The sequence below is a fragment of the Mirounga leonina genome, unplaced genomic scaffold (assembly GCF_011800145.1).
Source record: "Mirounga leonina isolate KUSES-001 unplaced genomic scaffold, KU_Mleo_1.0 Mir_173, whole genome shotgun sequence".
Classification (NCBI taxonomy): domain Eukaryota; kingdom Metazoa; phylum Chordata; class Mammalia; order Carnivora; family Phocidae; genus Mirounga; species Mirounga leonina.
The window spans coordinates 57,706,790-57,732,198 of NW_023270447.1; the positions used below are offsets into that span (position 1 = coordinate 57,706,790).

General features: G+C 41.4%; 1 protein-coding gene across 1 annotated transcript; it reads left to right on the forward strand.

Moving 5' to 3' along the window:
• The first annotated feature begins 7 nt into the window (after nt 1-7).
• On the forward strand, nt 8-25,409 carry ATPAF1 (ATP synthase mitochondrial F1 complex assembly factor 1). The gene is made up of 9 exons (XM_035018638.1): nt 8-351; nt 3,209-3,317; nt 6,835-6,885; nt 7,499-7,561; nt 10,765-10,815; nt 11,954-12,001; nt 15,426-15,521; nt 17,612-17,719; nt 24,251-25,409. The coding sequence occupies exons 1-9, from the start codon at nt 23-25 to the stop codon at nt 24,443-24,445; spliced, it is 1,050 nt and encodes a 349-aa protein (XP_034874529.1). The 5' UTR covers nt 8-22; the 3' UTR covers nt 24,446-25,409.

Here is a 25,409-nt window from a genome sequence, read left to right on the forward strand (position 1 = left end):
GGCGCAGCGGACCCGGAGCGCGATGGAGCAGGCGCGCGGGCCGCGGGCTGAGGCCGACGCGCCGGAGGAGGAGGAGGAGGAGGAGGGGGCGGCCATGGCTGCCGTGGCGGCGGCGGCGGGTGGCACGGGCCCGGCCGTGTTGCAGGTGGCCGGTCTGTACCGGGGACTGTGCGCCGTGCGCAGCCGCGCCCTAGGCCTGGGGCTCGTGTCCCCCGCGCAGCTGCGCGTGTTCCCGGTGCGCCGCGGCTCTGGCGGGCCCGCGGGGGGCGCCGACGGCAGCGGGGTCGGGGCCGAGCTCGAGGCCAACCCCTTCTACGACCGCTACCGGGACAAGATCCAGCAGCTGCGCAGGTGCGGACCCCGGCCGACCGGCGGCGGGCGGGGAGGGGGGCGCGCGGCCCACGTCTCTGGTGGATCCGACGCCTTCAGTGCTTAGAACAACCCCGCGACGTGGGGCCCGGTTACTCTCCGCACTCTGTAGATGATGTGTCTGTGGGCTCAGAGGAGCAAGGTGACTTGCTAACATCACACAGCTCGTCTCAGAAATGAGTGTCTGCAAAGTCCTGCCTCTTCCCCAAGTTGCCTTTCCTTGTGCTCTAGTTCTCAAAACGCTGAGGTGGAATCCTGTGTCGGCCCTGATGAAGTAGACTGTTCCAACAGACCTGCCCTGATTACAGAAACGGGAACATAGAGCCTTCCAGAGAAGGGACTTGACTTGCTCAAGGTCACATATTGAGTCACTGAGGCCTGGCCTAGAGCTCGGGTTCCTAGGCTTCTAGCTACAGCCCTGACTACAAGGAAAGGAGGTTGGGGGAGGGAGCAGGACATCAAAGACTAATGGAGTCACAGATGGATCATCCGTTGAACCAATCCTGTCATTAAGAGGAGGAAACAGAAACAGGGAGTGGCGGCGACCTGCCAGAGGTCACACAGCTGGTTGGGATTCATCTGATTTGGGACCCAGGGCTCCTAACACTACCCCTCAGCTTCCAGATAAAAGGACTTGGAGATAAGAGGCTTGAGGTGGGTGCAAGGGGACCAAGGGAGGGTCTGAAGTGTTAAAGTGGAAAGAGCTGAAGGAGATGAAAGGTGAAAATTAGAGGGGCTTGGGAGAGAGTCTGGCAGGGTAGGCAGGCAGTTGTCTTAGAAGGGTAACCAAAAACTGCATACTGTAACTTCTTTGAGTTCTGTCTCCTCTCCACTTCCATGGCCTTAATGTCCTCCTCCAGCATCTTCTGGACTCTTGCAGTCATCCTCTAGCTATTCTTCCCCACTTCCACCCCAGTCCATCTCACTGCTGCTGTGGTGATCTTTCTTCCCTTTTTGAAAAAACTGACAGAATAAAGGAATGAGTATTTTTTGCCCTCTTTCCAGCAGCATTCAAATATACTCACTCGAGGATTTCTCTTCTTTAAAAACTTTCCTTGACCTACATTCCCCTCCAGCCTTTTCTCATGGATCCCTTTCACAGGCAGCATCTTAGGAGAGCTGTCTGCGCATACTCTGAATACTTTACAGTTGCCATTCATTCTTACTCATGAACCAACTAATGGCTGGTTTTACTCTCCTTCCCCACCAGATCATTCCCATCAATATTTACACATACTGCTGTCTCAAAGAGTGAGCGTTCCAAAGCACCCTCACTGACTCTAGATAATCTCCATATTCCTTAGTGTTCCACACAAGGTTTTCATGCTGTAGCATCTGTCAGTCTCTCTCTATTCACTAAAACCTAGGCCCTTGGAGCACCAGACACAAGTTTGGTGTGAGCCAATAGCAGGACAAGGCTGTGTGCCCTCTTGACTCCTTCAGCCTAGTATCTAGCTTTTTGCATCACACTTTGCACTGGTGAATTGGGAGTATTTGATCTAGCTGCAGGCCCACTATATCTAGAATGTGGACAAACTGGAGGGTGTCCAGAGAGCAGGTTTATAGTGAGGAAATACTCACAAATCACATATGAAAAGGGGCCAAAAGAACTAAGGAAATTCAACTTACAGAAAACTTTAGGGGGTGACATAATAGCAATTTCCAAGTACTCAAATAAAAGGGATTAGACATTTTTTCTTGTTCCTGAGTGTGAAAGATATAGATGGATAGATTTAGGCTCAGAATGTTTTAATAATGAAAGATGTCCAAAGTGGGAATGCACAGACTCCAATGCCTAGGCCGCCTCTCACTCTATCCACTCAGCATGGCAGGTGCAGGTGTGACTGGATGCTTGCAGCACTAACCCTGGTCCTGGCATTTGCAGCCCCAGCAGGTGCCACACCCCACAGGACAGGCCCCCTGGAGTGACTCCGCACTGAGTTACTGGCCTGCTATGGAGGGGAGGAAGAAGATCTGCCCATGTAATGGCATGAAGGGAGTAGTGTTTAATGTCTCCTCCGGAACTGAGTCTTATGAAAGAGGGGCCCCGTACAATGTCTTGATCAGGAAGCACTCCACCAGAGAAGTGATCAGGATGTCCTTGAATCCTGCAGACCACACCTGTGACACTATAGGTCTCATGGCCCAGGAGCTGTAATCCCTGTATGATGTCTTCATCAAAGTGTACAGTGCCAAATATCACATCGTTGGCTACACAGCCTGAAGAATTCTTAACAAGGATGACAGCCCCAACCTGGACTTCAGGCCTGAAGACCAGCTCATTTTGACATGAAGGACAGGTTCTGATGTTTCGTCTACAGGAGCAAGTTCTTTGGAGAGAGAGTCAGGGAGAAACTCAGGTGCTAAATCTTTTCCTACAAACTATGCGGTGTAAAGCCTCTGAATCACCTGCATCTGAATAAACAGATGTTTAACCTTTTTGTGGGGTGAATAAGATGTCCAAGAACTAGATGTGTTCAAGTAAAAGCTTGACACTCACTGGGAGTGCTGTTGGATTCCTGCCTGAGTAGGACGATCAAGCAAGATGACTTCAGAGTCCCCTTCCCATCTTGAGGATTTGAATTCCAAGTACCCAGAGTATAAGTACCTGTGGGACCAAGGTCTGCATCACCCTAGGAAATAGCATGTTACACAGGACCCTTGAAGATTAACAGTAGTTAAATAACTGGATTTCTTTTTCCACTTTCTTGATTTATAGGCAAATCCTTCAGCCTTTGAATGCCTGTGTCCTCTCTCTCTGGAAGTGCAGCATGATGCTTTGTTATTTCGAAATTCAGAAAGTCCCAAGTGGTTTCACTTTTGGTTTACCTTTAATCAGGTCTGATCCAGCTGTTTTTGAATCCCGACTGGAAAAGCGCATGGAGTTTCGGAAGCAGCCGGTGGGACACTCCAGGCAAGGTGACTTTATCAAATGTGTAGAACAGAAGGTAAGACCTGCCCCCTCTTTGTGTTATTGGCTACCAGTGTGCTGGTGAGCCCACCAGCCCTATCCTGGGAGTGGGCTCACTGATGGGTCAGCTGGATGAACTGAATGTAGCCTCTCTCTACACAGCTCAGTCTCCATCCATAAATGGTATCCTGCTCTTTCTGGCGAAGTACTGTGGTCATGGTAGAGACATAGAGAGATGAAAAAGGCAGTCCATGCTCCTGGGGGATGTGGTAGAATGGTCAAGGCAAAGCATACCTGGAAGCGGGCTGTAGAGATCCGGGACAAAAAAGTGCTTAAAAGCTGCTCTTATCCTTAAACAAGAATCAAAGCTGGGGAAAAGCATGTTGAAATCTAATACAGTGCTTTTCAAACTTTCTGATCATGATCCACAGTGAGAAATATATTTTACACTGTAGTTCAGTACATACACATGTGTATGATTATAACTGAAGCAGGGTTTTTACAAAACAATGCTTATTTTTACTACATGCAATGCACTTTTTTTTCTTTTAAAAAAAACTTTGGCCACAGTCCAGTAAATTGATTTCACAACCTGTGATTTGAAAAATACTAACCTAGGGTGGTACACAGAGCAAATTGGAGTGGGAGTGGCTAATACCAGGAAGGATATGCAGTAATCATGTGTGGGCTGTTTGGGCCTGAAATAACATACAGTGGAAAATTGGGATTCTACATTGTGTTTAGGATGAAAGATATTTATTTAATTTGGGCAGTAACTTTTTTTGCCTTGGGTATTCTAAATTTTAAGAGAATCCACTTGGTCTTTTAATCACTGTTTGAGTTCATAAGAACAAAAGCAAGGCACTGGGTTAATCATTACAAGGTTGGGGAGCAAATTCAACCTCCTGTGACACATAGTTTACAACTTTATGTGAACAAACAAGTCTCTACTACAAATATTTTAACAAATGTAGTTTCCTATAGTAAACATTTATAGTGCCAAGGTTACAAATCAGTAGCTCTTGGAAATATTACTATATTAGAAACTTTAAGTATGACATTGGAAAGCTCTTTGCCCCCTTTTGTAAACAGACTTAGAAATTCAACTTCATGATGACAAGATGCAAACATAAGTCAGGATGGAGCTTAAATTATGACAACGCTTGGGTAAATAATGACTTATTGTCTTTCTTATCTAGCTAGATAGAAGGGGGCTAATGACTCTATTCACAAAGCCTTTTCTTTGCTCTGAGTCATTGGCTCCCTACCACATGAGACCCAACATCTCCCCGCCTTTTTTTAAAGGTTTTATTTATTTATTTGAGAGAGAAAGAGAGCACAAGAGCGGAATGAGGGGCAGAGGGAGAAGCAGACTCCCTGCTGAACAGGGAGCCCGACGCGGGGCTTGATCCCGAGACTCGGGGATTATGACCTGTGCCAAAGTCAGAAGCTTAACTGACTAAGCCACCCAGGAGCCCTCCAACATCCCCTTTTTGTAAAAAATATTTTTAATTCTCCATTTTGTACCCTGAAATGAAATTTAGACAATGTAACCCACTAGTAGACATAATTTCGGAGGGGGGGGGCATCAATATAATGCCCTAGCTGTCATATGAAGGAAAGAACTTTTTTTTAAGATTTATTTATTTATTTATTTTATTAGAGCATGAGCTGGGGAGGTGCAGAGGAAGACGGAAAAACAGACTCCCCACTGAATGCGGAGCCCAACACAGGGCTTGATCCCAGGACCCCAAGATAATGACCTGAGCCGAAGTCAGATGCTGAGCTGACTGAGCCACCCAGGCACCTCAAAAACTTTTTTAAGATTTATTTATTTATTTGAGAGAAGAGAGTGTGCACTGTGCTTGAGTGCATGTAAGAATGAAGGGAGGGGCAGAGGGAGAGAATCTTCAAGCAGACTCCCTACTGAGCGTGGAGCCCTGATGTGGAGCTCATGCAGGGCTCAATCTCACAACCCATGAGGTCATGACCAGAGCTGAAACCAACTGAGCCACCCAGATGTCCCAAGGAAAGAACTTTTTAATAAAATACTTATTTAGTAGATGATATGAATGAAATTTCTAAAATGAATGAATGATATAAATGAAATTTTTACGAGTGAACTTTAGTATATAAGTTCTTCAGCACAACTATGCTGTGAAACCTAATGCAGTCATCAGAGTCTCTCACCTATATGTGAAATCACCATGAATATATAAGCAGCAAATACTGACTGGTATAGGGGTGTTGTATTAGTACTTTTAAAAACTCCCAGACCGTGAGCGGTATTGTTATCAGTGATCCTCATGAGATTCCACAATGTGCAGCCTTCTTTTAAGTTATATACTAGTTGCATTTCTAGAAAACTCAGTGTTTGTTAAAGCCATGTTAAAAGAAAGAAAAAGAGGGACGCCTGGGTGGCTCAATCATTAAGCACCTGCCTTCAGCTCAGGTCGTGATCCCAGCGTCCTGAGATCGACTATCTCCAGCCCGCTTCTCCCTCTCCAGCTCCCCCGTGCTTGTGTTCCCTCTGCCGCTCTCTCTCTCTGTCAAGTAAATAAATAAAATCTAAAAAAGAAAAAAGAAAAGGTGAAGACAGCTCTGCAAATGGAGGGTTTCATTTGTTTTGTTTTCATAGTGCACCTGAAAGTGAATGGTATGAAAATGAAATCAGTTCTCTTTTTTCTGGAAAGTTTACCTGTGAAGGACAGACTACATTAGGATGCTGCCACTGTGTAGGGATATGACCAAAAAGACAAGGGTGTATCCAACAGATTTTTCTGTACCAGACTTGTGTCTAATTTGTTCGTACCAGTTCTGTGGGCATCATTTATGAAAGGTTTGGATTCCTTGAAGCACAGAATAACAAAAGACAGGATTTATGCAGACGGTGTTTTTTAGCCTCAGAATCCCAGGTATAGATTGTACTCCTGAAAGGAATGGACTTGAACTGAGAAATTGAGTGAGAGACTTAGAACCAACCCATCCCTATTATCAGAAACCTCATAATAGGATTTCTTGACTGTGGCCTTTATCCGAGATAGTAGGCTAGGAGAAGAAATAATCACTAATTTGATAGAGGGAATATTAAGATTGAGTGCTGGAAAAGACCAGCCTGGTGAGGATGCCTGCCATCAGAAGTGTGTCACAGATGAGAAGCAGCCTTTGAAAATACATTTTTCCATTGCTTACCTCCTTTACGGCTCACCAAGGAGCAGATCAGAGAGCAGAGCACAGGAAACCCAAGCAGGCCTCATTCTGGGAGGGAGTCCCTCATATCCATAGTGGCAGGTAAGGATACGGTCTCTAAGTACCGGTAGGTGGTAGTTACTAACAAATCTTTTCTCATCTCTGTATCTCAAAAGCTTAGTCACAAAAGTTGTCTCACAAACAATAACTCATAGAACAGTGTGTACAGTTACTATGTAGAATGGAGAAAAGTGAGTTTTCAAGCGTCTGATTACTAAATGAGATATTGTACACTTCACTAGTATGGTGGTCTTTTTCTTATGAGTAAGGTACAGATAAATGTCCTGTCTCATCATGTATTTCAGACAGACACCCTGGGGAAACAGCCTGTGAGCAGAGGATTCACTAAGGACAAGGTAGGTTTCTAATTAAAGATCTAAGTCTGAAGTCATATGGAACATCTATAACAAGAGGCTGCAAATTTGAACATACTTACTGTGGTTCTGTGATTTTGTGATTTTTTTTCCAACTATGGAGATGAAAAATATTTCTATGAATTTTTATGTCCTTGATACAACCTCTAGCATAGTGTGGGTCCTAGGGCTGCTGGAGGAAATATGAGGGAAATCCTGGTGATATGCTTTCTTTCTATAGGAAGTAGTTTTAAAAAATCAAAGCATGTTTACTCATTTAATTTGCAAATAAGGAGCCACCCCTAGTAGAATAGCAGTTAAAGGTGACAACCAGATTTTCTCTTCTTACCAGCTGCAAAATGCTGCAGTGCTCATTAGTGAGGGTAAAGCATTTAGAAAGTACTTTTAGATACTCCCCAGGAATAGCACTGTGAAAACCTGCCTGGGCTTAGGGGTTCACTTCTCTGAGCATACAGGTTTTCTTATACATGTTCTGTACTTATTGAAGATCTGCTCCACTGTCCTGACCTGTTGCTTCCCACAAGGCTTACAGATAGTTAAGCTGTTGTAATTTTCTTAATTGTGGATGTTAATTGCCTTTTATTTTCTCATTCAGACTCTCGGTTCAATCTTTAACATTGAGATGGTGAAAGACAAAACTGCAGAAGAAATAAGACAGGTAATAAATGAAAATGGGCTGGCATACTTGATGAAAACATGTGCTCTGTGAGCCAAATCTGAAAGTAGAAAGGAGCATACATTTCTTGATACCTCTTTTTAGCCAAAATGAAAGGTGGTTACAGAAAGCAAAAGTGATCAGTTACATGAAACATAATGGCATAAGAAAGCTTGTCTTTCTTGATTTTACTCCTATATGTCTAATCAACTCATATTACCCTCTTCTGTTTCATTCCTGTTGCCCACGTCTTATTTAAAATCATCAGTACTATGTTCTGGCTTACTGTACTACCTATCTAAATAGGTTTCCCTGCTCTCATTCCTCCCCGCTCCTCCACCTCTCATAGCCTTACCAGTTGAATCCTCTTAAAGTTCTGCTTTCATTATGAAAAAGCATAGTGTATTCGTTAAGAACGCAGACTCTAGGGTGCCTGGGTGGCTCATTTGGTTGAGCATTTGCCTTCGGCTCAGGTCATGATCCCAGGGTCCTGGGATCGAGCCCCGAGTCGGGCTCCCTGCTCAGTGGGGAGCTTGCTTCTTCCTCTCCCGCTCGCCGTGCTTGTGTTCTCTCTCTGTTTCTGTCAAATAAATAAATTAAATCTTTAAAAAATAAAAAAAAAGAACACGGACTCTAGAGCCAAACCACCAGTTTTAAGTCCTAGCTCTGCCACTTACTGTGTGAATGACTTTGATAAGTTAGTTAACCTCTCTGAGCCTTAGTTTCCCTCTCTGTAAAGTGGAGATAATAATACTAATAGTAGTATTAATAGTACTTATCTCATAGTAGTAATAACAGTACTTATAGAGTTCTTTGGGGAATTAAATGAGTTCATATTTGTAAAGCACATAGAACAGTGCCTGGCACAGAGTAAGTGCTACATTTGTGTTTTTAAATAAATGAATAGAAATAAATATTATGTCAGTGACCTGCTTGCAAATGTTCAGTGACTTCCTGTATTCCTTTGCTTGCCATTCAGAGTCCTCTGTTGTTACAGGACCTTCTTCTGGAAGTTTTCTGGACACCTTCCTTCAGAGCACTCATGATCTATCCTACCTGTTTGGTCATTCCATACACCTTGATTTGCATTGCTATTTACATTTTCATGTCTGTGATTCTTTTCTCTCTAATTAGACTATAATAAGCTATTTATTGGCATTTCTTATAATTCCGTGAATTATTTTAGGTATATTGAGAAAATCAAAATAATAATAAAAGCAGTAGACTATATGTCAGGTACTGTACTTAGTGATTCACATGCACTATTTCATTAAATTCTCATAACTACCTTGAAGTGTAGGTGCTATTATTTCCAATTTACAACTGAGGAAACTGTAATTTCAAGAGATTAAGTAACTTAGGGTAGAGCTGGAACTCAAACCCATGTCTGTTTGACTCTGCATCCTGTTCCCTATGGGAAGTTGTGCCAATTGCCATGAGTTTCCTTTGGGTGCTGTATCATTTGTTTCAGCAAAAGCATTTATTAAATACCTATTAAATGTTAGGTTGTATGCAAGACATGGAAATAAATGAGAGAATCCCCTACTCTCAAGGAGTTTTAGCCTAGTAGAAGGACAGACACAGATGAGAACAGCACAAGGTTCTAACTTGTGTTAATAGAGGCTTATGCAAAGTCTCTAGGAGACCTCAAACTGTGTTTTTGGGAAGAGATGCCAATAGAAAGCAGACACCAAGCATACTCTTTAGGGGAGAGAGAAGCCAGGCCCAGGAGGCTTGATATTCATATGATGAATATCATTTAGACCTATAATTTTGGACATAAATTTGTGTTTGTTAAAATAATTTGAGTAACCAAGGTCAATTATGTTAAGAAACATCTATCTGTCTATAAATTTCAGTGTTGATTCATGAACTATCTACTAGTATAGATTAAATAAAAATAGCAGTATACGCTGTCGTTAAAATGAAAAGACCGTGTCTGACATTAAAAAAAAAAAAAAGGCAAAGCAACCTTGGGCTGCATTGATAATGATTTGCCCAGGTCCTGGGAGGTAATAGTCCTCCTGTACCCTGTGTTAGTTAGATTATACTTTGATTAGTATCTTCAGTTAGGGGGCCCCCCTCCATTCTTAATGAAAATGTTGACAAAGCAGAGCATCTCTAAAGGAGGGTGGTCCTGTTCTTCAAAAGCTCACTCAGGTGTCACCTTGGCTGTGATGCCTTCCCTGCATTCTATGCCTTTGCTAGTGCTGTCATTCTCTGCTTAGAATGTGTCTCTTCCGATGGACTCTGAAAAACAAACAGGGTTCTAGAGGGGAGGGGGGTGGGAGGATGGGTTAGCCTGGTGGTGGGTATTTAGGAGGGCACATTCTGCATGGAGCACTGGGTGTTGTGCACAAACAATGAATCATGGAACACTTCATCTAAAACTAATGTTGTAATGTAAGGGGATTAACATAAGAATAAAAAAAAATTAAAAAAAAAAAAAAAGAATGTGTCTCTTCTATCCTACCTGTTTATCTTCCTAGCCTCCTTGTTCACCTGGCTAACTCCTGATCATTCTTCAGGATACAGTTCAAGTATTCCCTCGTCTGGCACTCATTCCCTAACTTGGGTTAAGTGCCTCTTTGTTCCCCTCAGAGCACCTTGGCTCTGGTTTGCATTGTAATTCTCTTGTGCTAGGCACAAACCTATGTTTCAACTAGTCCTCACAATAATCCTGTTAGGTTGATATTATTGCTATTTTACTGATGATTATCTTGGTGTTATTTAGTGATTTTCAGTAATTTGCCTCAAGTAGCATGGTCAGCAAATGATTGGAGCTGGAATTTGCATCCAGGTCCACCTGACTTCAGACACTGGGTTCTGAATGACTGATGTTCTGGCTGTCTTGAGAAGCCCACAGTTGGCTGAGGAATATGGGTTTTGGGAAGGAAAAGAGAAGGTATGAGAAAAGAACATGTCTGTTGCATACAGGCACGTCTTGAGAGAAATGATTCACAAGGTCATGGAATCCATTTGTCTGACAGGAATTTGTTATTAAGAGTTACAGTTTAATCATCTAGAAGAGTAGATGGTATTAAATCTTTTTTGTAATCATGTGCTAGTAATAAAAGCATTACATTGAGTTTTCTTCCTTGTTATCAAATAGCATGTTACTCTGAGCAATAAAAGCTGTCACCATTTCTTGGCACAGGTTCAAAAGATTACCCACATGTCACAGACACCCTCTCTTTTTCGTACAGATTTGGCAGCAGTATTTTGCAGCAAAAGATACAGTCTACGCAGTTATTCCTGTAAGTAGCTTGGAGGGGGAAATGGAAGTGTTATGGCATGAAGGTCAGGGCTCTAACCTTAGCAGGCAGTTACCTTTACTTTTTCTATGTTTATTGCCTCTTGAGAACTTACATTTATAACTCTGAGGGTTTTTATTATGCACTAAGCACCAAAGATTGGAAGCTCCATATGATATATTTATGGCGCTTGTTTTCCCTCTTTCTGGTTTAGCAATGTCTCTTTTACTCAAGTCTCTGACAAGAGAGCATGTAAGTGTAAGTCATGTTGCTGAGCAATTTCCAAATGTGTTTTACTTCTTTTTGGTGTTTTCCAACCATACAGTTGGAATTTCAGACAGGGCCTCTAGCATAGCTTTCTTCCCCTTTTGTCTATAAGTGACCTATTACTGAGCTGACTTAGAGCTTCCTCCTAGGCTTTTTCTGGCATTTTCCCTTAGTAAGTGGCATTTTCTGTCTTGGAGATAGTCATTGGCCACTCTTGACCATTGAGGTTTGTGACTGGGAAGGGGTGCTGCTGGCTTCTTCTAGTTTAATGTCCTCACACTGACTTCTGCATAAGAAAGCTTTTGATGTACTGGGTTATCAGCTAGTTCTTTAATTGTTCTTCTTTCCCTGAAGAGAAAGCCATTTAGGTTAAGTTTACATCAAGCACTGAGTTTGCATGTGTGAGTTTAAGATTAAGGAGGAAAACTCAGAGACAGAAAAGTCAAGCCCGGTCTTTTGCTTGCCCTGAGAGTACTGCTACCCCACCTGGTACACACATCGACCCTTGCCCTTGAAGAGTTCAATGGCCAAAAGGATCTGCACCTTTTGTGATATTTTAGATCTGTAATACCGACTCATTGTTTAAACAGGCCTTCTTGCTTTCTCTTAGACAGTCTCAGTGGCCTGAAGTCTCTGACACTTGGCAGAGTGCCTTGCAGAGTTTGGAGTATCCACTCTTCACATCTAATTCTGACATTGAGCAGCCAAACACACACCCGGTTTTTCTCTCTGTCGTAAGAGGGAGTTGTAAATGATAGAATATAAGAGATATTTTTGGTTGTATTTTAGTCCTAGAGTTCAGTCTTGGTGAATTTAAATATGATTGCAGCCTCAAGTTTTCTTGTTTTGAATTTTATTCTTTTCTAACCTACAGAAAGAGAAGTTTGACTTGATCTGGACCCGGGCTCAGTCCTGTCCAACAGTAAGTTTCCAGTGACCAGATGAGGATTGCTTATCAGTGCTGCCAAACAAGGATGTTTTCTAACCTATCTCTTCATACTCCATACTATCTCATGTGTTATAGCGCTCTGTTTATTTAACAAAGGTGCTTATGTGTTGACTGTACTGATAAGTGAGATTTTCAGCCATAAGGAATCATGTGGGTTTGTCCCAGTAAGTGTGTCAGGCCCTTTAGCTTTCTGACATGGTGCAGCCCTTTCTGATTTGGATCTCTGTCAGTACAAGTGAACATGGGAGGCAACACCTGAACCCTTCACATTTTCACCCTCCTTTAAGTTACCGTTTTATTGCCAGTTTCTTTTCCGTTTTGGCCATGCTATTCTGCTTGTGTGTGCCTAAGGAATGATGAATTTGTTGGAGTCATGAACTGCCAGAAGACCCAAGCGAAAGGGAATTGGTGAGGTGAACCAGCTGACTTGGTGTCAGTAATAATTTCTAATAATTTCTAGAATTTTCAAACAGATTTTCCAAACATTGCTGAGACAAAATAAAAAGCATCTAAGTAAATGGAGAGATGGACTGTGATCATGGATTGGATGACTCGGTATTGTCATCATTTCTCCCCAAGTTGATCTCTAGAGTAAATATCATCCTAGTCAAAATGCCAGTGGGCTTTTTTTTTTCCTTTAAAGAAATTGACAAGCCAATTAAAAAAAATTATTTGGATATCCAAAGGACCTAGAATAACAAAACAGGTTTGTTTTTGTTTTCAGTGGTCAGCAAAGCAAGGTTTATTGAGTGAGAGTACAAAGCTCCCAAAGAGAGGGGGCTCGAGACGGTTGCCCCAAAACAGTTCTGAAAAAAAAAAGAACAAAGTTAGAGCACTTACATTTCATGATTTCAAGGCTTATTATAAAGCTATACTAATGAAGACAATGTGATATTGGCATATAGATAGACATATAGATCAATAGAAGAGAAGAGAGAATCCAGAAATAGACCAACATGTGTGGTCAGTTATTTGTTAGCAAAGGTGCCAAGGTAATTAAATGGGGAAAGGATAATCCCTTCAGTTTGGATATCCATATGCAAAAAATGAACCTCTACTCTTACCTCACACTGTATCCAAAAATTAACTCAAAATAGATCATAGATAAATAAATGTAACTTCTACAAAATACAATCTTAGGTTGAATGTTAGTGATCTTGAGTTTGGCAAAGATTTCTTAAGTGTATCACAAAAAACACAAACTATAAAAGAAAAAAATCAAAATCAGTAAATTAGATTTTATCAAAATTAAAATTTTCTATTTGTATTCTCATGTTTATAGCAGCATTAGTCACAATAGCCAAAAGATGGAAGCAACCTGAGTATCCACTGATAGATGAATAAACAAAATGTGGTATATACACCCAGTGGAATATTCATCCTTAAAAAGGAAGGAAAATCTGACCTATGCTACAACATGGATGAACCTTGAAGACATTATACTAAGTGAAATAAGCCAGTCACAAAAGGACAAATACTGTATGATTCCACTTACGTATCTAGACTAGGTGTAGGTACCTAGAATAGTCAAATTCATGGACAGAAAGTAGAATGATGGCTGCCGGGGGATGGGGGAAAGGGGAATGAGTTCTCATTTAATGGGTATGGAGTTTCAGTTTGGGAAGATTAAAAAAGTTTTGGAGATGGATGATGGTGATGTTTGCCCAACAGTGTGAATGTACTTAATGCCACTGAATTGTATATTTAAGAATAGTTAAAATGATAACTTTTATGTTATGTGTATTTTACCACAATAAATAAAAAATAAAATTTTCTACTTTTCAAAAGACACTGTTATGAAAATGAAAAGACAACCCACAGACTGGGAGAAGATATTTACAGGACACATATTGACACATGACTTGTATCTAGAATATATTAAAAACTCTTACAACTTAAGAAAACAGGCAACGCAATTAAAAAATGGGCAAAAGATTCAGACAAAGTGGAATGGCAGATAAGCACCTACAAAGATGCTCAGTATTATTAGTCATCATGCAAATTGCAAATTAAAACCACAGTGAGATACCACGAAAATGACTAGAATTAAAAAGACTGACTATACCACGTGTTGGTGAGGGTTTGGAAGAACCGGAACTCTCATACACTGCTGATACAATAATGTGAGACAGTACAGGTACCTTAGAATGACCGTTTCTTTAAAAGTTAAGCATACACCTGCCATACCACCCAGTTATTCTACTCCCTAGTTATTTTCCCAAGAATTGAAAGCATATGTTCATACCACACAAATGTTCACAGCGGCTTTATTTGTAATAACCAAATCCTAAAAGATATCTATCACCGGTATATAAAGATATTGTGGGGGAGAGGGATTGTGTGTACATATACATCTACAGTGGAATAATATTCAGCAATAGGAAGAATGAACTATTGATAGATACATGTAACAACATGGATAGATCACAAAACAATTACACTAAATGAAAGAAATCATACCCAAAAGAAGTATAGATTCTTTGGCTCCATTTATACAAACTTCTAGAAAATGCACTGTGACCAGGAGTGACAGAAATCAAATCAGTTACCTGTTATCTAGGCACTGAGGTTATGTCAGCTAAGAAAAATGAAACAGAGCCTGAGCAGTTGGCCATAAGGAGGTAGTTCCATGACTAACGCATACTGGACTGATTATACTTTGTTTTCTCCTGACATCAGTCTCTTCACCACTCATCCCTAATTCTAAACATCTTAAGCATAAAACTAATCATTTCTTTGTGTTTACAACCATGTGCCAGTATCAGCTTCAGATGATAGAATAGGAAGTGATTATAATAATTGGAACAAAAGTTAACTCAGCAGCATTAGAAAGTTTAGAAATTGAAAAACTCAAATGTTCATCAATAGAAGAATGGATAAATTGTGGTAAATATCTATAGTAGAATTCCATAAAACAGTGAAAATAAATGAATTAGAGTTGTATTTATCAACATAGATGAATCTCAAAAGTGTAACATGAAGTGAAAAAAGCAAGTTGCAAAATGGGCATATAGTTTGATCAAAGATTTAAGTTTTTAAACATGCAGCAAGTTTTTAAACGTAGTATTTCTTGTTTATGGATATGCGTATGTGTGTGCGCATTTAAAGAATAAAAACCCGAAAGGGAATGACAGACACCAAGTGCAAGATAAATGTTACTCTGGAATGGGATTGGAATGGGTTACAGAGAAAGCTTTAGTTGGATCTCTAATGCTTTCTTTCTTAGTTGGGTTGGAAAGTATATGAGAATTTGTTAAATTATCACTTAATGAATTTCATAGTTGTAAAAACTGTTTAAAAACCAGACAGTGAAAAAATAGAGTAAATGATTAGGCACTTGGACATGGAGCAAATGATTGTATTTATTCACCTATCTCTTCATGTATTTGTTTCCCAGTTTCTCTGTGCACTACCAAGAAGGGAAGGTTATGAGTTCTTTGTAGGACAATGGACAGGTACTGAACTCCACTTCACTGCACTTATAAATATTCAGGTAGGTGGCTTGTGCTCATCCCCTAGAAGAAAGAGCCTACTCCTGTGAGGCCTACTCCTGTGTGCCCTTGCTGAGGCTTGAGGACACAGAGTATCTACTAATTCTCAGCAGTATTTGCTTCAGCATTGATGAATTGTTTTGCTTCAGCGTTGATGAATTGTTACACTTTGCATATTGGGCTAGCTTTCTAAGCCCTACTCAATACCTAGAAATTGGAAAAGACCCCAAAACATATTCTCTGACTACATTTGGTCTCTCCCATCTCTTCCCCATATCTCTATAACGTTTACTGCTTGTGTCTCACTTAACTAACATGGGTGAGTTGTGATGGTTATCTTTTTAACTCTAACATAGACTGCATGTCTTACTTGTATTTTATTAACAGAGTCAGCACTTTCCAAGATGCAAGATGCATAGTTTCCATTCCATAGATGTTGTTTTGTTTCCTTCCTTCCTTCCTTTTTTCTTTGTTTTATTCCCAAATATTGGATTAAGACGTTCAATCCAAAGCATTTGAAGCTCTTAAAAATGAAGTCAGTATTTTAAATCAGATCATAACTGGGATTGGCATTCTGTATTTGGAGGCCAAATTGCCAAAAAACAAGCCTGTGTTACAATGGCTTTGAAGGTTGGGGTAAAGGAAATGCAAAATAGAATGAGAGTTTGCTCATGATTGTATCCTAAAATTGTATTATGTTTTTTAAAAAAAAGGGGGGATTAGAAAAAAAGAAAAGAAAAAGCAGAATGAAGGGGCAGTTTTTACCTTGATTTTTTTTTTTTTTTTAAAAACAGCGAGAGAGGGAACACAAGCATGGGGAGTGGGAGAGGGAGAAGCAGGCTTCCCACCAAGCAGGGAGCCTGATGCGAAGCTCGATCCCAGGAACCTGGGACCATGACCTGAGCCGAAGGCAGACGCTTAACGACTGAGCCACCCAGGCGCCCAGTTTTTATCTTGATTATTGGATGAATTATAAAATAACATTTATTGCACATCCTATAATCAATATTTGATGTACTTACTATGTGCCAGGTGTTTTATATATATTATGTCATTTCGTCCTCACAAAAGTCCCATGAGATAGTTACAGATATTATTTCTGTTTATAGAGAAGAGCATGGGCTCAGAGAAGTTAGTCCCTAGTGTGGATGAGTGTGGTAATAGGTAGCAGATCTGGATTTGATTGATTCCAGTCTGTGAACTGAACCCTTATGCTGCTGTGTTAGAGACGATGCCAGGACTTAGAGACCTGTGAGACAAGGTCCCTGCCCTACTGAAGCTCATAGACGAGTATGGGAAGAAGATCCAGAAACATAATTATGATCAAAATGATCAGTATATTTGAAGTAAATGGGGGAGAACTGAGAGGCTGAACCCTAGCACTAGGTAGGTATTAATAATTAGAAGGACTCCTGCTGAAATTTAGAGATGAAACCCAGAGATCTTTTTTGAATGTATAGTTGTTTCCTCCTACATATAGGGACTTTAACTTTGAACCCAGCCTCTCTTCCTAGTCTGGACTGAGGTCTGATAACCACTGCCCTGTCCATTCTTCATAAAATTATGATGTTCCCGTTCTCCTTTCCCCCCTATCTCCCACCTAGATTATATTTTAAAAGGGCACATTACAAATCTGGCCCGTGTGCAAACTCTCCAGCTGTTTGCTACAGCTTAAAAGAGCTCAGTCTTCAGAGCCAGCCAAGGGGAGTAGATTTCAACTGTGAAATGCACTAGTCCATAAAAGTGGCAATTACACAGGCATATTGCTTTCTTTAGAACTTGATTTGGTAGTTGCTTGTGTCATTTTGTTTTTAAATATATGGCCATGATGAAGGATTCACTGCCTACTGTAAACATTTTCTGGGAAAAAAGCCAAACCTTTTTCAATTGAAGACACAAATAACACTGTGCAAACTGTCAGTTTCACTGCGCCTTGGCAAGCCTGACCATCCCCCCACCTACCAGTCCTCTGACTCACTAGCCACTCAAGGGGCTGTTAGGAGCCCGAATTTCCTCTAGACTCTATTGCTCTGAAATTGCAGCTTTGTGTGGTGGTACCTTATTGAGCCTTGATAAGTGTTTCTCCTTACAGACCCGAGGGGATGCTGCAGCCAGCCAGCTGGTTTTATATCACTACCCTGAACTTAAGGAAGAAAAGGGCATAGTGCTGATGACAGCAGAAATGGATCCCACATTTCTGGTAAGAATTAATTTTTACCTCCTGAGAGGTAAGATTCTAGAGACCTACAGGTACTTTTTTCTTAAAGTTGACAATAATTTTGTCTTGCACAAGCTCTTCCAAGTTGAAGTTAGTACAATCACTAACTCAATCACTTATTCACAATTTTGAAGTCCAAAAGCTCTGAAAACAAAGTTTTGTCATAATACATTTGGTCACAAGACCTTATCTGACTTGAACTTACTTGGTAGCTAAATCTTCATTTAAACTTAAAAAAGGCCACTTGTAGTCCTTATTAATCCCACTTGGTATGGAATATTCATGCATTTTACTAAGGAAATATTAATGTATTTGATCATGGGGAGTTACATTATGTACCTGTTGCCTTTCTAGAATACAGTAATTCTGACTCCAAAACACATCTGGCCCTAGGGGTTTCAAGTAAGAGACTGTGGACAAACAAATGGTTTCTTAAGGGTCAGGACATGTTCAAAGTCTGGAATAGTTCTCAATCTTTTCTCTTCCCCCACACTGCTCACATGTATTACATTCAGCGTACATAATGATTTCCCTTCCTCCTTTTCCCATTCCTTAGATAGAGCATTGACCATATGTCCATAGATAATGATGCCCACTGTGTTTGTTTTCTCTGTATATCCAGGGTCAGGAGCAGTTTTATGGTTATTATAAAGCCGGTTTGTCTAGTCCTTGCTCATTTCTGCCTCTTCTGGCAGGATTTAAGTTCAGGATGTCAAGATAGTGAACACTGTAGTGCTTCTTCCCCCTTAATTTCTTCATTACAATACCCACTTATTTTTGCTCTCTCTCTTAGCAGCTACTTACAGAGAAGGAAAAAGTGATGACACTCAGCTAGTATCTCACAATAGCAGTAAGCCCCAAGTCTGGAATTGGAACTCTTCTTTCCACCATCACACTCAAATGGAAGTCACCCAAAATCCTATCCAAAAGAATGGAGTTGCCATTTGTTTTAAATATGTTATTTATTTGTATGAGAGAGAGAGAGCATAAGCAGGGGAGAGGCAGAGGCAGAGGGAGAAGCAAGACCCCCCCAGCTGAGCAGGAAGCCCGATGTGGGGCTTGATCCCAGGACCCGGAGACCATGACCTGAGCCAAAGCCAGATGCTCAACCGACTGAGCCACTCAGGCTCCCCTGGAGTTGCCATTAATTGAGCTAGACAAGATTGCGGGAGGAACAGATTTGGGAGGAAGATCAGGAGCTCAATTTTGGACATGTTAAATCTGAGTTAGCTATTAGATACCCAAGTAGTAGGCAGTTAGATGTATGAGCCTGGAGGTCAGGGGAGAGGTCCAGGCTGGAGATACAAATATTGAGAGTTGTCAGCATACAGATTATTATTTAAAACCATGAGACAATGAAATCACTAAGGAAGCAAATGAAGATAAAAAGAAAAGAGGTCTAAGAACTGAGCCTGGAGACATGAGGAAGCATCACCAAAGAAGATGAAAAAGGAATAGTTAGTGAGATATGAGGAAAACTAAGATGGGAAAGTGCCCTGAAAGCTAAGATAAAATGTTTCAAGGAATTGGGAGTGCTCAACTGGCCAAGTCTCACTTGCTGGTAAGGCAAATGAGATGAAGACTGAGAATTTACTAGATGTTACAACATGGAAGTCATAGCGAGATTTTTAAGGACAGTTTCAGAGGAGTGGTAGGATAGAAGCATCATTGGAGTACATTTAAAAGAGGCTGGGAAGAAAAATTGTAAGGAGTAAGCATAAACAAGTCTTCCAAGGATGTTTCTGTGAAGGGAAGGAGAGAATGGGGCACTAGCTGGAGAGGGAGAAGTGGAGACAAGAATGTGTTTTGTTTTGTTTTAAATATGAGAGAAATAACATTATATTTGTATACAGATGGAAAGATTCAGTAGAGAGGGAAATAGTGATAATGCAGGAGAAAGAGGAGAGAATTTTTAAAGTATTTTTGAGTGGTTAAGTCTGGAAATGAGGGATTGATCTTTGCCAGAAATGTAATAATAGGAGAGAAGCCAAAATATAAGGACACAAATACAGTTAAATGGAGAGAGGTGGTGGTATCTTGTAGAAATTCTCTCCAGATTGCTTAGTGAAAAGACTTAAGACTTTATCTCAGTGAAAGGTCATCAGATGAGAGTGAAGATGGAAGAATAGGTGTTGGATAATTGAGTGGAAAAGAAAGAGAAAGTGTGAAATGATTTTCTAGGACAGAGTCAGCCAACCATGGCCTGTGGGCCAAATCCAATCCATTATCTGTTTTTAGAAGGCCCATGAGTTAAAAATGTGTTCTACATCCTTAAATGGTTGGAGGGGGGAGGGACGGAACTAAAGAAGAATATTATTTCATGGCCTGTGAAAAGTGTTTGAAATTCAAATTTCAGTGTCTGTAAATAAAGTTTTATTGGAACACGGCCATGCTTATTATTTACATATTATCTGTGGCTGCTTTAGGTCCACACCAGAGTTAAGTAGTTGCAACAGAGACTGTAGGGCCAGCAGAACCTAAAATATTAACTGTCTGTCCCTTTACAGAAAGTGTCGGCGTGTGGTCTAGGAAACTGGAAGAGAGAATGGCTGTGTGGGTACAGGCACAGAGAGAGGGCTGAGATTTGGGTTTAACTGGAGTTATGGTTCAGCCAAGTGATCTAATGAAGTAAGCAGGGACCAGAAAGTTAAAGGTGAGTGCAAAAGAATGATGATAATTACTGACCATGGAATGCAAGCTGGATAAAGAGGGAAGTGAAAACATAAGGAAGGTTAGAGACTGTAAGAACTGTGAGTCCTGGTGGAGTTCAAGGATTTTTGAAGTTGGGAGATAGGAAATATATGGGGTGCCTGGGTAGCTCAGTTGGTTAAGTGTCTGACTCTTGATCTCAAGGTCATGATCTCAGGGTCGTGAATTCAAGCCCCTATCATTAACTAATTAATTAATTAGGAAATAGTAATAGACCGAGCGTGGCTGTTTGAAATTGAGATTTGGAGGGGATATAGTTACCAATAATGACAAGGTTTAAGATTGGCCCACAAGAAGGCCCACAGTAAAGCCCAGCATCTAACCATATTGAAAGTGGACTCTGGAGGTGACAGGAGGTCCTTCTCTGCTCTGGCATTTTTACCACCTCACTCTGGTGGTCTCAAACTGCTACACACGCCTCATCAACGTGAAAATTTGCTTCCTGGCCTTATAATACCAAACAACATAGATTTGCCTTGTAGAAATCAATTTGGCTCTGAGCTTCTTATGTAGTACAGAACTAGAGATGTTAGAATTTATTGTAGGGGTACACGATTCAGAGATGGGAAACGTAGAAATGTAATATATGATCCCTTGCTATTCATGCATGAATTTGCACTTTGGCATAGTACTTCCAAATACAGTAAAGCAAATGAATAGAAATATACAGAAACTAGAGGTTTCTTCTGAACTAATAGCCTTAATGCTGAAATTTAGGAGAATATTTGAAAACCTCATTTGGTTCCACCTCTGTGTCAGTAGATGCTTTCATCGGAATGCAGCCAGTGCTCGGATGGAGTGCTAGGATGCTCATGCAGGGGATGTTCCCTGGCCCAGAAAGAGGAAGAAGAGAGGTCCTAGACATGACACCTGGGCTGAATCTCAAAGATGAGCAGGAGTTTAGCCAGATAAAGAAAGGGGGGAGGGGAAGAGGAATGTTCCAAATAGAGGGAATAGCATAAGTACATGTTAGGACACATAAAATGACTTGAGGTATTATAAACAGTTTGGTATCATTAATATATTAAAAAGGTTTGGTGGGTTGTGTTTAGAGGTTTGGCTTTATCCTGAGGACATGAAAGTGTCATGAAAGGGTTTTGAACAGGGAGTAACATGTAAAGTGTTAGACTTCAATGCTATTAATCTCAATTATTTGCTTCCTAAATATTTTTTAGTTCTGTCCCAATCAGTGTGATCATTTAAAAGACAGTTGCAGTAGTGTGAGCAAGAGATAGTGAAGACGTGAAGTAGAATAGTGAGGATGGTGGAGAGAGAATGACCCCAGAAATATATAGGGAGTAAAATGGGCAGGACTTGGTAGGGTGATAGTATCTATGAAGATTGAAAGAAAGGGAGGAATCAGGTTTGTTAGTATACCTTCTTATTGAGCAACATAGGAATTAATATGTTTATCTTCTCAGGTCCTCGAAAAGTAGGAGACTACTGCTTCATGGTGAGAACTAAGGCAGTGGGGAGAGGGCTTTCCATAACCCTCCATGAGAGATAAATACACATGTCTCCTTACCCACCATACTAGTGGTCTTAAACTAGTGGTCAGAAACCTTTATCAAAACAAAATCTTATTTTTTTTAAGATTTATTTATTTATTTGAGAGAGAACAAGAAAGCCGGGGGGTGGGGGGGGTGGCGCAGAGGGAGAGGGAAAGAGTCTACTGACGCGGTGCTTGAGATCATGACCTGAGCCAAAATCAAGAGTCAGACATTTAACCAACTGAGCCACCCAGGCGCCCCCAGACAAGATCTTATTATGTGAAACCTCTGATACAACAGCTAAAACAGAGGTGAAGGGACCTGAGGCACCTCCACAGAGCCTCTAGAACTCTGCAGTGTGAACAGCACTGTTCTAGAATGAATACAGCCAGAACTACCCCTACCTCCACTATCCTGAGCCTCAAGTTAAAGTCAGTTATCAGAGGTCCCTACAGTTCATGGGCCCAGAAAGTAGTGGTATCTACCTCCAAGAATGGCAGTGTGTTTGCTTTAGAAACAGTTTACTCTTGAGGCATGTTTGAGTATAGGAAAGGTAAAATTGATGAATTAGGGTTATCAACCTTGATCAGTCTTAATTATCTTGCCCCACCAGGAACAGTATCAGGATGAAGTAGAGGGAGTACCAGTCTAGAAGTCCAGAGGTTTGCCACTTGCTAGCCATATGACCTTGGGCCCATCCCTGAACCTCATCTCCTTTGGTTTCCTGGCCTAGTAAATGAAAACTGGGTGATCTCTGAGGCCCCTTCTAGCTCTGAAATTCTATTAATTTGAAATAGCCAGCGTTTTGGAAAAAGGCTTTTGATTGAAAATCCAGTCTCAGAGATTAGTCCCTGCCTATGAGAAATGACCTGAAAGCCCTATGGGAGGGAGTGGAGCTAAAGGAGCCTATGGTATTTATAAATCCATTTTCATCATTCTGTAGCTAGACATAGCACACTTTTGATAGTTTTAGTGGGAATTTTCCAGTATTTTGGGGGGTTGGGTTTGGCCATACGAACACCGTGATGATGAATAAGTGCCTCTGGCCAGCTAGGACGAGTGAGCTGTATAGGAAGCAAAAGTAATAGTAGTTGGAGGACATTGCTTTATAAGGTTTTGAGAGTAGAGTATAGCTGTGTCCTGACCCCACCTCTGTTACACAGTGTGCACCATTTCTCTGCCACTGAGCTTTATAAAGAAAGAAGGTGGACCCTCTGCTTCCCTGGAGCTTTGTTGGCAGAGTAGTTAGAGGGAGCTGCATAGCAGATTACTGCTAAACTTAGTGGCTTAAAACACACACACACACACACACACACACCATTTATTACCTCCCAGTTTCTATGGGTCAGGAATTCAGGAGCAGCATAGCTGGGTGGCTCTGGCATAGTCTCTCATGAAGTTGCTGCCAAGATGTTGGCTCAGGCCATAGTCATCTGAAGAAGGTTGATTGGGCTCAAGGATCTACTTCCAAGCCCACTCACATGGCTGTCAGCAAGAAGCCTCATTTCCTTGCCACATAAGCTTCTTCGTCGGGCTACTTGAATGTCCTCATGACTTTGGCAGCTGACTTTCCCCAGAGCAAGTAATTCAAGAGAGAGAGCAGGACACAAGCTGCGGTGTCTACTGTGACTTCGTAGCAGAGGGCATTCTTGCATCGTTTCACCATGGTCCATTTGGAGAAGGAAGTCAGCAAGTACAGCCTACCCTCAGGAAAGGGAAACTAGGCTCCCTCAAAGAGAGAAGGGTCATAGCATTGGGGGACCTACTATAGAACGAACTACACAGCTGGCTTTGGCACTACTCTTCTGACTGAGGTGGTATCAGGAACAGGTTTTACTCAAGAGTATGTCTCGCTAGTTAAGAACTCAGTAGTGACTCGCAAACTGGTTCTAGAAGCTGAGTAACTACTGTTCTTCCCCAACCCCCTTGAAGATATACTTAATAGTTATTAAGGAACTGAATGAAGAGGGACATTTCAAACATATGTGTTACTTTATTCAGCAAATATTGGCTGGATATGACCATGTGTAGGGATGTAAAGCAAACATATACTTTGAGGAATTCATACGAGGGAAGATGGACAAAAAAGCAAAAGAGAAAAGGACAGATACAATGTAGTATGACACATACTATGGTAGAGGTCAGCATGGGGTAATTTGGGTGCATAGACAAGGGGCACCTTACCAAGACTTGGATGTCAGGGAGTCAGAGAAGCTTTCTGAAAACAGTGACTCCTGGGTAAGGCCCCTCCACTTGCCACAGAGTTTTATGGCCCTGTGCAGGGAATGACCTCACTGTTCTTTTTACCTTACAGAATGTTGCTGAGGCACAGTGCATTGCCAACCAAGTTCAGCTCTTCTATGCCACTGACCGGAAGGAGACCTATGGGTTAGTGGAGACCTTTAACTTCAGACCAAATGAGTTCAAATATATGTCTGTCATCGCTGAATTGGAGCAAAGTGGACTTGGAGCAGAACTGAAATGTGCCCAGAACCAGGATAAGACTTAAGAGCTGTGAGGGTTGGCTTAGAGCCTGCTTAGCTCTGGGGTAGTTTTCTACAGCCCACCTGCCCCTTGAACTTTTGGGAGCTTAGGAGCTATAAGGAGCAGTCTCTAATGGGTTGTCCTGTGTGCTTATTGCAAGAAGTAATCGTGGAGGTGAGCCCTATTACTTGACATTCAGGAACAGAGGTACCCAAACATTCTGATAATTATCTCCCAGCATACTTAAGCTTTCCTTTTAAAGTGTTTGAGGTCATAACCAGAGAGAGCTAAGGATCCACAGGATGGCGACTTGACTTTACTCAGTATAATAGTGCTATGTATCTCCTTTTGACCACACAGCTCCCAGATGATTAGTTCTTCATATTTATAAACTTGTGACAGGACAGTAAGCTTGAAGACCTGTAGTTAGATGTGGGCTTTGCATACTCTTCCTATGTGCCCCTTGGCTGGCCAAAGGTATAGCGCAAATATCCTGTTTAGACTCTAGAACGAGCAGATATTGGCATCAGGATTCAGACTTCATCTAGATGTCCCCAGAGTTGCCTCTAGTGTAGCTGGTTTGCAGGGTCAGTAGACTTGGGGTTCAGTGAAGCACACAAGTATGGTGCCGGCATACTTTTAAACCACGGTTTGTTACACCTGCCCCCTAACTCTGCCTGTTAGAAGCCGTGTATTTGGAGAGGGTGAATCAGTGCAGTGTAAGTAAATCACCACTTTCGTAAGGAGAGGGTCCATCCTGATTTGCATGTTTTGTTTTATTTCGTTTTTTTTTTAACAACTCTAAGCCATGCCAGTACTATATGAAAAAGTAGGTGGAAGCAAATGTTCCCGAACTGGGTATGGGGGAAATGTAGCAATAAAATAAAGTCTGGCTTACAGTCTTTTTACACTGAGCAGTGAAATCTAACCTGTGTGCTGCCCTTGGTGTCAGGGCAAATCTCATCTTTGGACTCAGCATTTGCTTGAAA